Genomic DNA, 17558 nt, shown 5'->3' with positions numbered 1-17558 from the left:
CCAAGACTATAGCAGTACATGGGTGTGATATTAGAAGTGTGCGGTAAGCTCTATAAAAATATGAAGTGATTCATTTTGGAAGAGTACAGTGAGGGGAAAATATGAGAAAAATAGCATACAAAATACATCATTGCAACAAGGTTTAAGCTGAGATGCACAGGGTTTTGTGCTGTGCAAACCAGTGAGATTCAAGTAGGGTAGGATGATCATTGAAAGAAAAGGAGCTAAGAGCAAAGTCAACCCTCTTGGGCTATGGCACAAAACTTGTGTTAACCAGAAAAAAGCTTAGGAGAGTGGGTAGATGATACTTCTAAAAAGAGAAAACAAGACTCTATTCATCTGACTTTGGGGCATAATAAGACTTTCACCAGTCATTTTCCAGTAACCAAAATTTAAAGTATTAAGGCTTTTAAAATAATTTTTAAACCTGAAGAAATAGTTTGACAATTTTAGTTTGTCAAGGTGGTTGTTGCTATGTTAAAATATAAAAGTATAAAAGATGAAGGTTCCTGAAAACTTCTATAGAAAAATATTTTCTCGGCCTGGCATAGTGGTACTCTCATGTACTCCTTGCAGATGTAGTTAGCTGCCTAACTGTGCCTGCCACAGTTGATTGTGAAAGAGGATAGGGCTTATGTGGCCCGAGGGAATATTCATAGATGATGATAACTGGAGGAAGAAGTGTCACTTTTTATGATGTCACCATTAATAAGCTACAATATTCCAGAGGATAGACTCCCACCTATGCTCAGTCACACACACACACACACACACACACACACACACACACACACACACAGAGAGAGAGAGAGACAGAGACACAGAGAGAGACAGAGAGAGACCTAGAGAGAGAGAGAGAGAAGTAGGAAGAGACTTTTTGAGAAGATAGTTCCAGCAGGAAGAGGGAGTTAGGACAGTGCTAGGAGTGGAGGGAGAGAAGGACTAATGTTCATTATATACATGATGAAACCGTAAACCAATGAAACAACAAGTAACCATTTTAAAATGCAAAATGACAACCTACAGGATATGAGAAAGTGCTAAAAACTATATAGCTGTTAAGGCTTTAATAAAGATTCTATAAAGAACTCTGATAATTCAACAATAAGCACACAAATTAAAAATGGAAGAACCACTGCATTCGTCTTTAAAAGCTATTCAAGAAAAAGAAAGAAAGAAAAAGCAAAGCTGTTTGCTCCAGGTAGTAATTACATGGAAACCACGGGGACATGTCCTTCGTTTACACTTGAAATGCACACATACAAAGAGCTGCTGCCAGAGGCGCACTGAGATTTGAAATCCTGTATGAGGCCTGAATGTAAAATGGTTCATTCCTCATGAAAACCAGCCTGGCAGTCTCCCAGGTTAAATGAAGATGTCTCAGGTGACCCTATAATCCTACTCCTAGCTATTTTCCAGAACATTTTAACTTTATTTCACGATGTTTCTATGCGTTTGTACATATGTATATCATATGCTTAACATATTATCCCTCCTGACCTGGGTAGTCCCCTTTGACAGTTTTACTTCTGCTTTCATGTCATTTTATGTACCCATATGCGTCTCTCTGTGACTAGCTTAATTTTCTTAATATGATGGTCTCCAGGAGCATCCTGAAAACCACCAAGCCTCACTCTTTATGGCTGAAAAGAATGAAGTCATTTTGCCAGGGTAACACATTTCCTTTGCTCATTCTCCTGCTGTTGACTCCTTAGGTTGGTTCCAAAACTTCGCTATTGCGAATGGTCAAAGTATCTGCACATTCACATGCGTCATAGAGGGACTGTTCAAAACGGCCAGTGTTCCTCAGGGAGGAATGAATGAACAAACTGTGGTGCTGGTGGTGTGAACATACACAGACATATTTATTCACAGGCATAAATAAGTGATTTGCTAATAACACAGGTGGACCTCCAGAATATTCAAGTAAGTGAGAGAAACCAGATGCAAATTGTCAGACCACCTATGATTCTGTTTGGATAAAATGTCAAAAGCAAGTAAATCCATCCTGCCACAGTGAAGATTGAGGTGTTTTCTGGAGTTGTGGGTGTAAATAGAAGAAACTGATCATTGCCTATGACTCCTAATTTCAGATGAAAGGAAGAGTTTTGCTGGAAGATAGAGGAGTGGCTGCTGAACATTGTCAATACCCTACAGTCACTAAATCATCTACTTTAATACAATGTATTTTATGTTAGATGATTTTTATTTTAATATATTATCTTTTTTTGTTTGTTTGTTTGTTTTGTTTGTTTTTTCGAGACAGGGTTTCTCTGTGTAGCCCTGGCTGTCCTGGAACTCACTCTGTAGACCAGGCTGGCCTCGAACTCAGAAATCTGCCTGCCTCTACCTCCCAAGTGCAGGGATTAAAGGCATGCACCACCACGCCTGGCTAATATATTACCTTTTTAAAAAGATGAAATGACCCTGAGGTTGTTCAACTGTATAGAAAATACAGTTGATATAGAAGAGCTTCTACTTCAGTGAGGAAAATGCTCTCAAACACACACACACACACACAGAGAGAGAGAGAGAGAGAGAGAGAGAGAGAGAGAGAGAAAGCCTTATGCATTTAGATATTTAAATACATAAACTGATTTAGCTTATTCAGACACCTGGAATTAGGTCTTTGGTGACATTTCTTGCTGTGGATATCTGATCTCCCCTTTGTTGAGTGTAGTTGTTTGGATCATTGTTTGCTATTACCCCTATTTGTCAGGTTGTGAACCAGGTGACAAGTGCTTGGTGTTTAGTCTTGGGGCTACTCAATGTTGCTTTCTGAATGGGGTGTCAGAGTGGTCTCAGATTGGCTAGGTATAACTTCACCTTCTGAACCTAAGAATAAATCTTCCATAGGCTTAGTAGATGCTCTCTGATAATATTTAGGCATGTGTAGAGGCCTTGCTGGGTTTTACAGGCAACTCTGGAGTCACAGATTACCCTCAAGGTGAGAGTATCAGATGGAGTGATTGACAGGCAGATAGAAGGGAGGATGAGTCCAGGAAACTTACTGGAAGTTCTGCTTTGATCAATGTTAGCACAGGGATGAAGCAAAAAAGAGACACAAACTCCCTGTTCTAGGAACTACCTCTTTCTCCATTTTATCTCAGAGTCTTCTCTGAGGGAGATTTCCACTGAGTCTAATGTTCCCGCTCTGGCAGGAACCACATTCAAAGCCCCAAAGTTGAATGTGAACAGTACTCACCATTATGTGATAGAAGCAGAAAGGCGACATCACTTGGGGATCCCAATTTCTCTGAAATTTCATCCTACCATGTGGTTTCTTCCTTGGTCTCTCAGGACTTTGTGATCTTTTATTTCTCCCTGGAATCCATAGCTTTGGCTTCTAAGACAAGAAGGGCTAGACTAGGTAGAGCTCACAATTAAGCTAAGCAAACCATTATTAACTATGAGATACTGAAAGTGTCAAAGCATGTGTGTTATAATGGACATTACACGCTCGTGTCAGATACTAGTCTACCCTCAAAGTGCTGACCTACTAGACAGGGTGAAGATGGGCACAAGCAGAAAGAAGTTTCTAACACTCTCAAATGGCACTTCAGAACTCTGAGCTCCCCAAAGTAGTACACGTACTACTGGTGGGCAAAGGGTTAGCAAAATGTGGAGTAGCGGGCACTTTTGAATCATATTATAAATGAAATATTCCTATTTCTTTCCATTTTCTTCAGCACTTCTGATTGCCTGCACTAAAAGTAAAGGGGAGAAAAGTGCCAGATTCACACTGAACCATCTCAAAATTACCTTTGTAGTGCCTTTTAATTTCCTTTTTAAAAAGAAGAAGTTTAAACTCTAGTTCAGTGTCTTTGGAGACCATCAGTGTTCACTTGCAAATTAATAAAATTCCTCATTTTGGCTATATGTTGCAAGGATAAGCTTTCCTTACTAAATACCTTACTATAGGCTACTATAACCAGTCAGCAGATCCGAAGGCCTCTGATGCTAACTGTTGTCAGCTAGCTATGCCTGCCTTGGCATAGAGAACTTTTCCAATAGAAACGTAGACAAAAGAAAATCTTGGTGCCTGACAGCTATAGAAGAAAGTAAAGAATGGGGGAAAGTAAGACAAGGCTGGAGGGAACTTCATTAGAGGTACTGGAAATGCTCCTAATGATAGAGAGTTTGGTATGTATAGCATTTCTTCAGAAAGAACAGAGATCATGATGTGCAGAAGCTGGGGGCCCAGGGGGCATGTGTGTGTGTGTGTGTGTGTGTGTGTGTGTGTGTGTGTGTATGCAGTTTTCCTCAAGTGGAACCAGCAAGCCTGATAGAACAGTCTGCAGCATGAGGCTGTGGGCCTTGAATAGCTTCCTGGAAATAGAAGCAAAAGAAGAAACCAAATGGCCTCCTTTAAGCGAGAGAGGCAGCCTGAAGATCTTTAGCATTAACAGAGAGAGCACTGAAGAGTCAGTTGCTCAGGACACGGAAAGAGCATCACATCTGATCTTGCACAGAGCTCACACTGGGAACAGTCACAGATTCAAGCCAAGCTAGAGAGAGTTCTTCAGAGCTATTATTTCTGCAATAAAGCCTAAGTGCAGACATTGGAATATTGTGAAAAACACCATGTCCAGCAAAGGTCATCACCAAATGTCTTAGGGTTTCTATTGCTGCTACAAAATACAAAATATCTAAAATGCAAGTTGGGGCAGAAATAGTTTATTTGATGTAAACTTCTGTATTGCTGTTCATGATGGAAGGTCAGTAACTTAAACAGGGCAGGAGTTCTGGAGTTTGGAGCTGATGCAGAGTCCATGAAGGGGTGCTACTTACTGACTTGTGCCATGACTTGCTCAGCCTGCTTTTTTATGGAACCCAGGACCATCAGACACGGGTTGTCACCTTCCACAATGAGTTGGGACCTCCCCAATTAATCATGAATTGAGAAAATGCCGTAAAGGCGTGCATGAAGCCAGATCTTAGGGAGGCATTTTCTTAATTGATGTTCCTTCTTCTCAAATAACTCCAGCTGTGTCAAGTTGACATAAAATGATCCAGCATACCAAACTCAACCAAAAACACGCCCTTAAGCTGAACTCTATGTTCCTACTAGAAATCAACAACTCTATTTCCTGTATTTAAGGATGCAATATCCAACTTGAGTCAAAAGCATGGTTTGCCAGGAAGTTCAGAGCAAAGGGAAGGACTGACTGAATTCTTTCCTGCCTGGGACAATTATTTACAGCAGCTGAGAATTGGAAGCCTTTGAGATACCTGACTTTTAGGGAGAGGTTTATAGCTGTAGGTCCCTAGCCCCATAAAAGCAGAATAAAGGGTGCTGGATACCATGGGAGGTACACAAAGGGAAGAAGTCAAAAGCATATAATTGATTTTTGTTTAGTGTAGTGTTCTGTGACATGGCATGGTGTAGTGTGACATGGTGTGGCTATAACACGGCTTAGCATTTGCCACAGTCCGAATGCAGAGATCAGAGAGCAGTTTGTGGAATTGGTTCTCTCCTTCCCCTTTGTGGGTTCTGGAGACTCAAAAGTCAGGTCATCAGGCTCACAAACTTGTCCCTGCTGCTGCATCACCATGCAGGCTCAGATCAATTAATTTTCATACTGTGGCGATGGACTTTGAGTGATCTTCTTTCATTCAGTTATGATTTGGGTGACAAATCTAAGAATTCTTCACGCTATTAAAGATTTCCTTCTGTTGGACCAGAAAGATGGCACTTGCTGCCAAAATCCAAGAGCTGAGTTTGACACCTACAACAAACAAGATGGAGAGAGCTGACTCTTGCAAGATGTCCTTACACCTGTGCTTACATGCACACACACATATAAAGGAACAGTAAATAAAGACATGTAAAAAATTCTTTTCTCCTGTTTTTATAGTTTCAAATGTACTTCTGGGTCATGATTCATTTTGAGTTAACGCTTATACAAATGTAAAACTTAATCCTGATATTCACTTATCTTTGATTTAAAAGTTATTATGTGTGTGTAACTGTGTGGGCATGTGTACATGAGTGCATGGGCCTGTAGCATCCAAAAGTAGACATCAGATTCCCTGGAGCTGGGATTTCAGGTGGTTGTGAACCTCTCATTGTGATACTGGGAACCAAACCTTGGTCCCCTGTAAAAGCAGTAAGCTCTTATACTGCTGAGCCATCTCTCTAGCCCAGATTTATGTATCTTCTTTTTTTGTTTTGTTATTTTGCTATCCTTATAAATATCCAGTTGTTCTGTCTATTGAAATCTCTATCCTTCCTTCTAGTCTAAAAAAAAAAACTGTCCATATTTGTATGAGCCTTCTGTTTCTTATCTACACTTCGTTGATTTTTTTTTAATCATTTGACAGAAACAACTAAAAAAAGAAAAAGTTAATAGACATTTTACCCAAATGACTCCTGTCGCTAATATAACAGTTTACTAGTTTATGAAGAATTTGATGTTTTTACAGAGGAATACTGATGCATTAATGAATCATTCCCAAGGCTTTATGGTAACAGATCTGGCTGGTGTCCTACCATAACATTTCTTCAACCTAAATAGAAAGACATGGGAAAACATGCCCATTTTTTCCCCTAGAGCCAATACATACTTGTCTTACGTTTGACTCTGAGACTTTTAAAGAGAGAAAGGCTGTTGGCTCCCATCAGGCTCTTTTCTGCCCAAGCCTTGGCAGAGACACACAACCAACAACCCTTCTGGGGGGCATGGGAGTCTGCTCAGATTAAAATAATAAAACAGGAGACCTAAAGAAAGCAAGCTGGTTCTTTTTAGGGACCAACCAAATCAAGATAGCCTGAGTTAGCCTCAGACAGTTTTAAAGCTAAGAGCTGTGAACTTTTTGTCTCTGTGGGCTTTTGAACCATGCATCTTTATAAACCTGCCTGTGCAGACATGCCCAGTCCAAAGCTGGGTCTGCCCAAATCCAGTGAATCAGCCCTAAAATGCCGGCGGCACCTAACACTGACCAAGACTCAGCCTCAGGGAGCCTGCTGGCCTGTTAGACCAAGTGGAACTACAGAATGGAAATGCCTGGAGAAGTTTCTACGCATCCATGGAGTTTCATTGAAGGAAACCACCAAGGCAAAGACAGGCATGGCATACAGGTACTGTTGATTGCAATAGAATCCAACCAGAAACTGTACTGAGTTCAAAGGTCATTGCTGTTAAAGAATTAAGATTGAAATAGCAAGGCAGATGCTCGGAGGAAGAGAAGAACAAATGCAATGGGACTTTTTCTTGAGTTCTTTTGTTTGCTTGGGTTTACTTTGAATTATATCTCTCTCCACTCAAAGGGTTACACAAAAATAGAGTCAAGCACACTTGTTGAAGGTCTTGTGATCACCTGTGAAAGGAAGTCTATGTGCTACTAGTAGAAATAGTTTTGGCTCTGAGGAATTAGGTGATTGAGCATCTTGAAATGAGGAATGTGGACTCCACTCTTCTTAAAGCAGTTTATCAAGCTGAGCAGAATATTTTCCAATGTCTGTCCAGGCTTCCACTGTTATCTTCATTTAAGCCTAATTCATGTGGGCTGTGCTAATGGTTAACAAACTAGTTCAAGTTCTCCTTGAAAGGACAGTGCTTTTTACCAACACAGTCTAAGATAAATCTCCTGTTCTGCACTGGCCATTCAATTTGTTAATAAAAGAGAGAGGTTATTTTTCTCTCTTGGTATGAAGTAGAGTGGGTATTTATCAATTGCTCCAAGAAGGTGTCATTTGTTTTTGAAGTAATTTGTCCTGGCCTTCTGTAAGTCAGCCAGCAGCCGCTGAGCCTGTACATAAGGCGTTCCTCCTCCAGAGACTGGAGGCTGATTACAAATCACTTAGAAGGAAAAGGAAACCAAAAACACAAAGTGAGCTTAGCATTTTGTAAAGGATGACTGTGGTAGTGAATATCGAAAGTTGGAGTTCTCGGGGTGAGTTTTTTCCAAGTACAAATTATTCCCAGTGGTTTCCTTGTCCAACTCCAATGGTCTATTTTAGTAGAGTAGCCGCTGCTCTGATTTGCCAGCTAATTTTATTAATAAAACTATTTGTAATAGTGTGGCTCCTCTCTAGAGAGCAATGTGTTCTACACAGATGGTTTATATAATAAAGGGCTTGTGTAGAAGAGGGATGGACTTTTGTGGATTTGAGCCCTTGAATAGACAAGGTCTTGAACAGACACTTATAATCTTAGATCACACTTCCAAGAACTGGCATCTCCAAGGACCCTTTATTTTATGATTTGAGAAAAGGAAAGCCAGTTTAAACTCATTAGTGACTCTGTGAACCAGTCAAGACTTTGCATCATGATGAATTTGCTGTGCTCTGACACATTTTCCAATGCATGCTTCACTGCACTCCCCCCAGTTTCAACAGTGCTTCATCTCTTCTTTCAAGACACCTATTAATTACCTTACTTAGAAATTTATTTAGCTGTCAAAGAGGAAATTTTAGGGAAGAGGATTGTGACACTTGGTTCCTCCTCAACTCGGCCTTTACCTTCATTTCTTATAAATATGGTTGGGGAGTGGCGATGTCCAGACTTTTGTATATTATGACACTTCTACCCAGGATAAAAGGTTTGAGAAAGAACAGTGACTGTGTGAAGAGACCCCTGTTTGACTTTGTCCCTTCGTCTTGAAAGATATCATTCTCTTTCTTATATAGTAGAAAGGAGATGAACCTTGGCATTAAGCAGACCAGAAGCCATATCTCATCTCTGAGAACTGAGATATTGATCTTGAAATGATGTATTGGATGCCTAACACACAGTAGACATACATTACATTTCAGTTTTCTTCCCACTTGCCTTCTAGCATCTGTTTGTCAGCCTTGGGGTGTGGGAAGATGAAAGCCCACCAACTGCTATATAAGTAGTAAGAGAGTTTTAAGGCAAGGAAACTCTGAACCATTGCAGTGTGCAGGGCAGGTTCCCATGATGAGCTTCAGAGCCCTACAGTCTGCAAGCTAGGAAAGCTGCTGTCTTCTTCCTAATTTGGGCAAATGCCATTGCAGCCCTTCAGCCTAGGGAGGGCCAGCTACTGAGGTCCTGCATCATCTGTGAGGGGGTATTCTGTTGTGTTCCCATAGAGACTTGCTACTATTTCTAACTAAAGTTGACCAGAAAAGGGGGATAAATCAGTAAATATGCAAACACACGTATAAATTGAAAAGAGATGGGAAGAAAGTATCTGAGAACGATGAACCAAGTTGTCATGGGAGTCCTTTTTTCAGCTTAGAATTTTCCGAAGTCTTCATTTATAAGAGGCTATGTGTTATTTGTTTCTATTACATTACATTAACTCTGAGGAACCAGTAAGTACACAGCTGAGTCAATATTAAACAAAATATACTGAAAAGCAGGTTTGAGCAGAGCTCAAGATATAGCCAGACTCTTAGGGAGTCACAGATTACTAGTTTTAAGGAATTTTCTTGTACTCACAATGGCAAGAGGATTCTAACCCAGGAGTCAGCAAGCTCTTTCTGTTACAGAGATCATATCTTAAGCTTGAAGGCCTGGTTTGTCTTGGTATACATTCTGACTTCTCCTGTGGTAGGGGAAAGTAGCCATAAATAATACATAAATAAGCTGAACAGTGGTAGTGCATGCCTTTAATCCCATCCCTTGGGAGGAAGAAGCAGGTGGATCTCTGTGAACTTGAAGCCAGTCTTGTCTACAGATTGAACTTCAGGTTCACCAAGGTTGAATAGAGAGAGCCTGTCTTGAAAACAAACAAACAAACCCCAAAACAAAACAAAGTACTCTGTCTCTAGAAAGAGAGACAGACAAAGAGACAGAGAGAGAGAGAGAGAGAGAGAGAGAGAGAGAGAGAGAGAGGAGGAAGGAAGGAAGGAAGGAAGGAAGGAAGGAAGGAAGGAAGGAAGGAAGGAAGGAAGGAAGGAAGGAAGGAAGGAAGGAAGGACATATAGTAGACATATACTTCAACATAACTATTGGCAAAGAAATTTGAATTTTATACAATTTTAGCATGTCACAGATATTCTTCATATTTTCCCTTATGTTGTTTAAAAAAAAAACATTTTTAGCTTATGGGTCATGCAAAAACAGGTGGTATGCTGGATTTGGACAGAGGCCTGTGGTTTGCTGACTGTGGGTCCCAAGAGCCACCCTTTCATTTGTACAAGTTATTTGTTTATTTATAGTCATTTTAAGCCTTGTTTTTAGACATATTTAAGGAGTCCAAATGCATACAATCCAAAAACATAAAAACTAATTTAAAGGAGAAAGAAAAATATCAGCCCAAGAAAGACTAAAAGTGCAGAAAGACTCAGAAAAGAGAGAGGACACACTTCAGACAGGTCAGAGGAGTTGCAAAACATTGACCTTAATCTGTCCCTAGACTTCCAACAACACCAAATCCCAAAGAGGAAGTAGAGTATTTATAGTTTCCGGAGGAGGAGATGGGTCATCTTCTCAATAGTAGCCCATGCTTGCTGATTAGAATTTTGGAGAGAGAGAGAGACTCCTGAGGTGCTTTGTGTGTAATGAATGACATCCTCAGCAGAGCATCCTACACCAAGCACAGCCTTGAGGGTTCTGGAACCCTTGCCTGTGGAACCCTAATGTTTTTTTGATGGCATCACAGCAAGTGATCGGTCAGCAGAAGCAAAGGGAGTAACACCATGGGTTTAATACAAACTATATTGGTCAGTTTCACAATAGTAATCATACAAACTCAATCTCGCTCTATACCTCCCCCAGCCCTTCCCTCTTTCCCTCACTCCCTTTCCACATCCATCCCCTTCTTTCCAATGACAAGTCTTGTTTGGGTTTCTTAAATACAAGGCAAAATAAAAACAGTGTTGATTTCCAGCCAATGGTAGAATGTCTCAATAGCTTTGTACTAAAGGTAGAGAGAAGGTAATGAAGAAAGAGAAGAGACAAGTATTGCTGCTTAGATATGGGACAGATGTTGGAGATAAACTCTTCCAGTCTCTTAAAGCTGAAATCAAAGCTGGACGAGGTTGACTATTGACTCAAGTGACATTTCCAGCCAGCAACACATTGAGGACTAGTCTCCTGCTGGTTAAGTCACAGTCCTGTGCTTGCTCATGTTTCCAATTCCTATCATACATCACAAAATCACACACACATGCACACACACAGTGCACACACACACATATACACGTACACATGGATATGCACACACAGCACCTGCAAGTGTATCATTCCACTCTCTCTGCCTTTCCAGGCTCTGCCTAGCTCCTGCTCCGGTCCTATCCCTCTGTATACTGGCCCTCTGCTCCCTTCCCTGAATCACTGAGCCTCTGCCTCTGCTGAGTATTTCATCCAGAAGATTCATATTCGACCCCATTGCCTAGATGGTCCCAACCCTTGGGTTTTCCCTTCTCTCTCACAGCATGGGTTGATCTTTTCTTTATATAAGCTGTCTGTCGAGTGTGTGTGTTTCTTATCAAAGTTATTCTATCTCCACCAGGACAATGAGGGTTAGAGCTTTTCTATTCTATAATCCTACAAAACCTTTGGGCTTTGCAAGTTCTCAATACAAGTGTGTTCTTAACTGAGGAACATCCAGTCATAAGTTGGGGAGCATTAAAAATATTAAAGAGCAAATTGGAACATCTGATCCCCACCAGCAGTGTTCTAGCTTCCTACTAACAGTGCCCTAGCTTCCTGTCTTCTTCCATATTAGACATTAAGGTTATCTGGTTGTCTTTGCTGAGTTCCATTCCCCATCTGAAAAACAGACTAAATCAACATCACAGCAGCAGGTCACATATTAGCAGAGGCTGGGCTCACTCTTAGATATTTCTGTGGACCTAACATGGCACTTGTTCTAATGCTGATTAGTTTTGTTTAAACGTGGGGAATTTCTGTATTTATGTTTATTATTGGCAAGTAGACAAGGCCTCTCACACTAGCTGAAGCAGGACTGGGAACTCTTTGCGTAGCTTCAGTTTCAAGTTCACGGTAAATAATAAGTAAGTAAGTAAATAAATAAATAAATAAATCCTGCCTCCTATGTAATGGGACTATTAACTTCAGTCACTGCACCTCCCTCTACTTGAAGCAATGAAAAGAAACCAGTATTAACTCCCTTTAAAAGATGGACAGAAAATAATAACACCGACAAAATAAATCTTACACAATCCTGAGCTCACTACCATTTCTCCCCATTGGCTCTTACAAATTCATTGCTTCTTCTATTGCAGTGGATCTTTAAAAAACACTCAGAAAATGCATTTTTTCTCATGTCTTCACTTAACACGTGAATTCTCATTTGATCAAATTAGAATTTGAGCTAACTTGTTCTCCAAATGGTTGTAATATGATGGTACCTATTATCAATACTGTACTCTTCGTGCCTTGACTAATGTGCTTAGAATAAAAAATATTTAAGAGGGACTAATATGGAAGTGACCCAAACTCCCAGCAGCTCAAGTTCCTCTCCTGCTAGCTTTCCTCAGTGTTGGATGGTATTGTCAGACTGGAGACATCTTAGAGGCTGCCATCACACTGAGTCGGCTAAGGGGAAACTACACAAAGTTTCTAGAAGGCAGATGGAAACAGGAAGAAGAGAGCCTTGGCCTAAAACCAAGAGGAGAGGGTAAGAAACTTATGCTCTATATTGATAGGCAGCCCCAAGGTGAGAACATGCATAGTGCTTCACACTGACTTCACACAAAGAGACAAAAGGGGGCTGAACAAAGGGGAAGTTAAGTGAGGAGCACCTTACCCAGCTAAGACATTTTACCAGACATGTTCGAGTTTGAGGGTACTTGTTGGCTGTTGGTTTTCACTGCTCTCAAAAGAAACCTTCAAAAGAGCAGTTCAAAGCACTTTTCACTCTAAACACCTTTCTGAGATGGAGGAGTGTTCTGTCATAATGAGAATCTAATAATTCTCAGTGTGATGGCAGCCTCTAAGATGTCTCGATTTGCACACAGGCTCAGCCTCTCCCCCTTTCTTCTCTTGTAGCCTCCTACTCTATAAAACAAAAGGAACAAAGCCTTATGGGAAAATAGCATTCACACTGAGGGCTTATAGAAGGCACCAGGAAGGTAATCTGTTCTGATTTCCATAAGATTGCAGGGCTGAGGTACTGGGGAAAAGTATTTATTTTGTATTAAAATAGAACTCACCATTGTCTTCCTTGTACCCTCATATTGCATACAGTTCTTTACATGTTCCCATAGCCTGTTCTTTCCATGGGATGCTTGGCACATTCCAACCTGCTTAAAGGAGCTATGGCCACATCTACAAAACAATAGCCTAGAAAATACTGCCTGTGCAGAAGTCATATTAAGACACGCTGACATGATTTATTTTAGGCTGGTCTAATTTGGGTCAGTCCTGGGGCTTGTGCTGATTTCCCTGAGCCTCAGGCTGTGTCTCTCCTGCAACATTTCTGGAGGAACAGAGATGGCACTGGGATAGATGAGGCTGGGAATGTATGTGATTTAAAATCTGAATAGGCTTCTGGTAGTGGACCTGAAAGGCAGAGCAAAGTGTCCTGTTCAGTGCTGAACCACGTGCTTATTGCCTAGGGAGTGAAACGGACATTCTAAAACAAATACGGTTTGGCAGTGTCACTTTAAATAAGAAATGCCCCAGAACCTGAGTATGATTGCAGCTCGGAATATTGAGAGCTGAAATTCCAATTTGTTTTGAAATTTCCACTGTGATTTTCTAGGGTAAAGGTTGCCTTGATGAAAATATCAGATTCAAAGCTTAAGAGTAAGACTGAGTTACATGAACCGTATTTTCTCATATGGAAGTTGCTCCTCTGAACACAACAGGTATTTTGGAACCTGGTTTTCTTGACAATGGAGCAACCATAGACCAAAAGATTGTTTCCACTGCCTCCCCCACCAAACACTTCCGAATTTCCCTTCAATGCTTGTGGATGTCAGTAGGGTGTGCTATTTCACAAAGAAAAGGAGGCTTTTTCATTCCTTGTAATGAAGCTAGCAGGCTGCTTGTCTTCAGAATCAATAGCGTTACCTGATTGTGTCAACAGGACATTTTTCATAGTGAGAAAAAAAAAAAGGTAACATTATGTCTGGCATCTTTCTGGGTTTCTAAAAAGCCCAGATGCGGTAGCAGGTTTATTGTAGCCTAACCCAGTTAGAAGTTTTATTATTTTAATTTTAATTTTTAAGATTTTTGATTCTAGGGAATTTCATACATATAAACAATACAATAATATCATATCCACTCTCTGAATTTCTACCTTTCAACTCCTTCTATATTTCCTTCAACATATCCCCTCCCAACCTCATCTCTCTTCCCCCCCCCCACCTTTCTTCCCTTTGTCTACTACTCTCTGGATCCAATTAGTGCTACACATATGGACATGCATATGGAGCCGTGCACTGGATCATGAAACACCCTCTTAGCGGTAAAAACAAAACAAAAGAAAACACAAAATACAGAACATAAAACACAGCTCATAAAAGAATGGCTTTGCCTCTCTGAGCAGCTATGGACAAACAGTAGCTTCTCAGTAAGTAAGGTCTTGAGAGCTCCTCCTCCAGCTAAGCTGGGGTTTGGCTGGCTTGCTCTTATGCAGGTCTTGTGCAGACAACCTTGGCTGCCATGAGTTCATGAGTACAATAGCATGGGTAGAAGCCTTTCCCAGCACTCTTCCCCAACCTCTGTCTTTCCCATTCTTTCTGCCTTCTCTTCCACAATGTTCAACGAGTGTTGGTAGAACAAAGGCTAATAGAGATATCCCATTCAGATTAAACATCTCGTCTCTTATTTTCAGTGCTTTCACAAATTATGCATCTCTGCATAGACCACTATTCTCTGCAACAAGAAGTGTCTCTGTCCAGTCCGAAAATGGCACTGGTTTATAAGTGTAACTATACATATTTAGAAGGCAATTTGAGATCATTGCCATTTAGCAAAATAACAACTGCTGATTCTACTCTATTGACACTCTACAATAGTTTAGAAGTGAAATCAATATATCTATCCATGGGTGAGTGAATAAGAGAAATGAGGCACATAAACATAATGACAACTGTAAGGAAAAATGAAATCCTGAAATTTGCAGGTAAATGGATAAAACAATAACAACAAAGAAAACATACTGAATAAAGTACCTCAAGTGCAGAAAGACAAATGCAACCTGTTCTCCCTGTGTGTGTTAAACTTGAAGCATATATCTGGGAAGCCAGAAAAGAACCTCTGGGAAAGAGCCATGTTAAAGGAGGGTTTCCGATGAAAAGAAAGTAGGGAAGTGGAATACTGGGCATGGGGAAACTTATCCAGGAAGAAGGACAGGAGTCCAGGGAAAATCGAGATGTGCAGGTAGAGGGTTAACTAAAAGGAAGGTAGATAAGAAACCCCATTGACATCTACTCTCTTACAACCCAATTAAAAATATAATTGGAGGAATATTATAATAAATGTGATAGAAAAGAAGGAATAACCTGGTAGTTAAAGGATTAAGTGGGGCACATGAAGGAGATTTCATCATTGGTACTGAAGTCCTTGTCAAAAAGCCTGTAGTTAAGGAGTTCATAGCCACTACTGTAGATCTGCTATTGTTATTTTGCAAAATCATCAATTGCATGTTTTACAGAGCAAATAGTCTATGGTACCAACTCCTAAGCATGGCTGACTGAGGGGCAAAAAAGCAGACCTTTCACTCCAAGCTATATTTGTTAATTTATTTTTACTGACATAACAGAAATATCTGACAGAAGAATCTTAAAAGAGGAAGGGTTTATTTTGGCTGAAAGAATATGAGTATGGTCTACCATGGCACAGAGAACAACACTTCAAGTAAGACTGTAGCAGCAGAAACATAAAGCACTTGGTCACATTGTATCCAGTGTCAGGAAGCATGGAGACACAAAGATTTAGCCTGTACCTTTTCTTCTTTCTGTCCATGGAATGATGCCATTCACACTCATACTATGCCTTCTTCAGTTAACCCTCTCTGGAAATTTTCTCCAACGCACCCAAAGGTGTGTCTCTTAGGTGATTATAAGTCAAACCAAGTTAACAATAAAGATAAACCATAATACTGTCCTTTCTTTGGAACATATTCTGTGTGTCCATCCCAGGTCATTTTGGTTTTGCTTGCTTTAGCCTTTTTATTTGAAAGCAACTTCAAACTACAGAAAACAAGCAAGAATAATAGAGGTGTACTTGTAGCCCTTTGCTCTTAACACAAATGTTTTTGCTTTATTTGTTTTAAAAACTGCCCATGATCCAACAGGCTCCTTCCCCACATCCTTTGCCTTATTTGTTTTCCCAAACTTTGGAGAGTAAGTTACATGGTCCTCTGTCCTTCAATAGTTTTTACAAAGTCAGTATTCCTGAAGATATCCCTGAACAAGTACTATCATAGTTTGCTTTATGTAACTTTATTAAACACTGATCAAAAATAACTTGGGAAGAAAAGGATTTATTTGGCTTACAGGTTACTGTCCATCGTGGAGGGAAGCTAAGGCAAAGGAAACTTGAGGCAGGATCTATAGCAGAGGTCATGGAGTAACACAATGCTTACTTGCTCACTCTCTTGGATTACCCAGTTACCTTTTACAGTGGCTGCCCATCTGCCCAGGCATGGCACTGCTAGTGGGCTGGGCCCACCACATCAATCACCAATCAGGAACATGTTTCTCAGACATTCCCATAAGCCAATCTATGGAGGCTCAATTGAGACTCCTCAATTGAGACTCTTTCTTCCCAGGTATGAGTAAATTTGTATCAAATTGACAGAAACTATGACAGTTACCAACTTCAATAAAATGTACTTTAATGGCCTATTTTATCCTACCATCTGCATTCCAATTTTGTCAACCAACTTAGGAATACTTTTGGTGGCACCTTTACATTCTAGTTGAACGGGTCTGGTATTAGATTGCACACTTTATTGTGTTGTCCTATCTGTTGGGTCTGTTTTCAGTCCACTGCAGTTCAGTCAGAATTAACTATTGCACAGAGAAGATTCAGTAGAGTTGTAAATACTGAGACCAGTGCAGATTTGGAGATGACCCTATAATGCTGCAAATCACTGTCTATTTGCAACCCTCCTTGTTGGGCTACTGCCATGTAGTGGAGACTGCTCTCTTCCACAGTTACCAGAGGAGATCTGTCATGTTTTCATCTGGAACTTAAAACTATAACTAAAGTGTCTTTCAAGACAATGCTGAGTCAAATGAACTCAGTCATCACCTGTGTTCATCTATTTTCAGTACATCCTCCTCAGAGAGGTGGTGCTGGTGGTCTGTGTATGGAGAGGAGGGACCAGACAGTTCATGAAAGAGGGCAGGGAGAATGCTAGCAGACCATGGGAGGATAGGAAAGTAAGGACTGCTAATTGCAGTTACCTCAAGATTATGCAGGCTTTGTGAATGGGACCAATAATGAATGGAGCCAGGAAACTACCCTAAAGATAGAGCAAAAGACAAAGATAGAGGTCCAGAGTGGGAAAGAAGGGATTCTAGCTGGAGGTACCACAGCACTCCTAAAGGATAAATAGGAACCCAGGAGACACGGGTTCTGGGAATGCTTTTAGGCAAGTGATTCTAGCCCAATTATTGTTCATCATTTTTTCCCTTCGGTGATGTTCCTCTCAATTGGAGTGTG

At 40.5% G+C, this 17558-nt stretch overlaps 1 protein-coding gene across 2 annotated transcripts in view; it reads left to right on the top strand.

The window, feature by feature from the left end:
* Kcnab1 (potassium voltage-gated channel subfamily A regulatory beta subunit 1) overlaps positions 1-17558 on the top strand; it is a 422588-nt gene that overhangs the window by 11737 nt on the left and 393293 nt on the right. Inside the window, exon 1 of one of the 2 annotated variants that reach the window (XM_021157436.3) lies at positions 6683-7081. The exons of the other annotated variant lie outside the window; for it this stretch is intronic. Coding sequence (XP_021013095.1) covers positions 6840-7081 — 242 coding nt within the window. The 5' untranslated portion in view covers positions 6683-6839. Of the gene's footprint in view, positions 1-6682; positions 7082-17558 lie in introns of those variants that run through there. 2 annotated transcript variants of the gene reach the window in all.

This window comes from Mus caroli, unplaced genomic scaffold (assembly GCF_978045245.1).
Source record: "Mus caroli unplaced genomic scaffold, Mus_caroli_1 scaffold_3, whole genome shotgun sequence".
NCBI lineage: Eukaryota > Metazoa > Chordata > Mammalia > Rodentia > Muridae > Mus > Mus caroli.
This window is presented reverse-complemented; position numbering and strand designations above follow the sequence as displayed.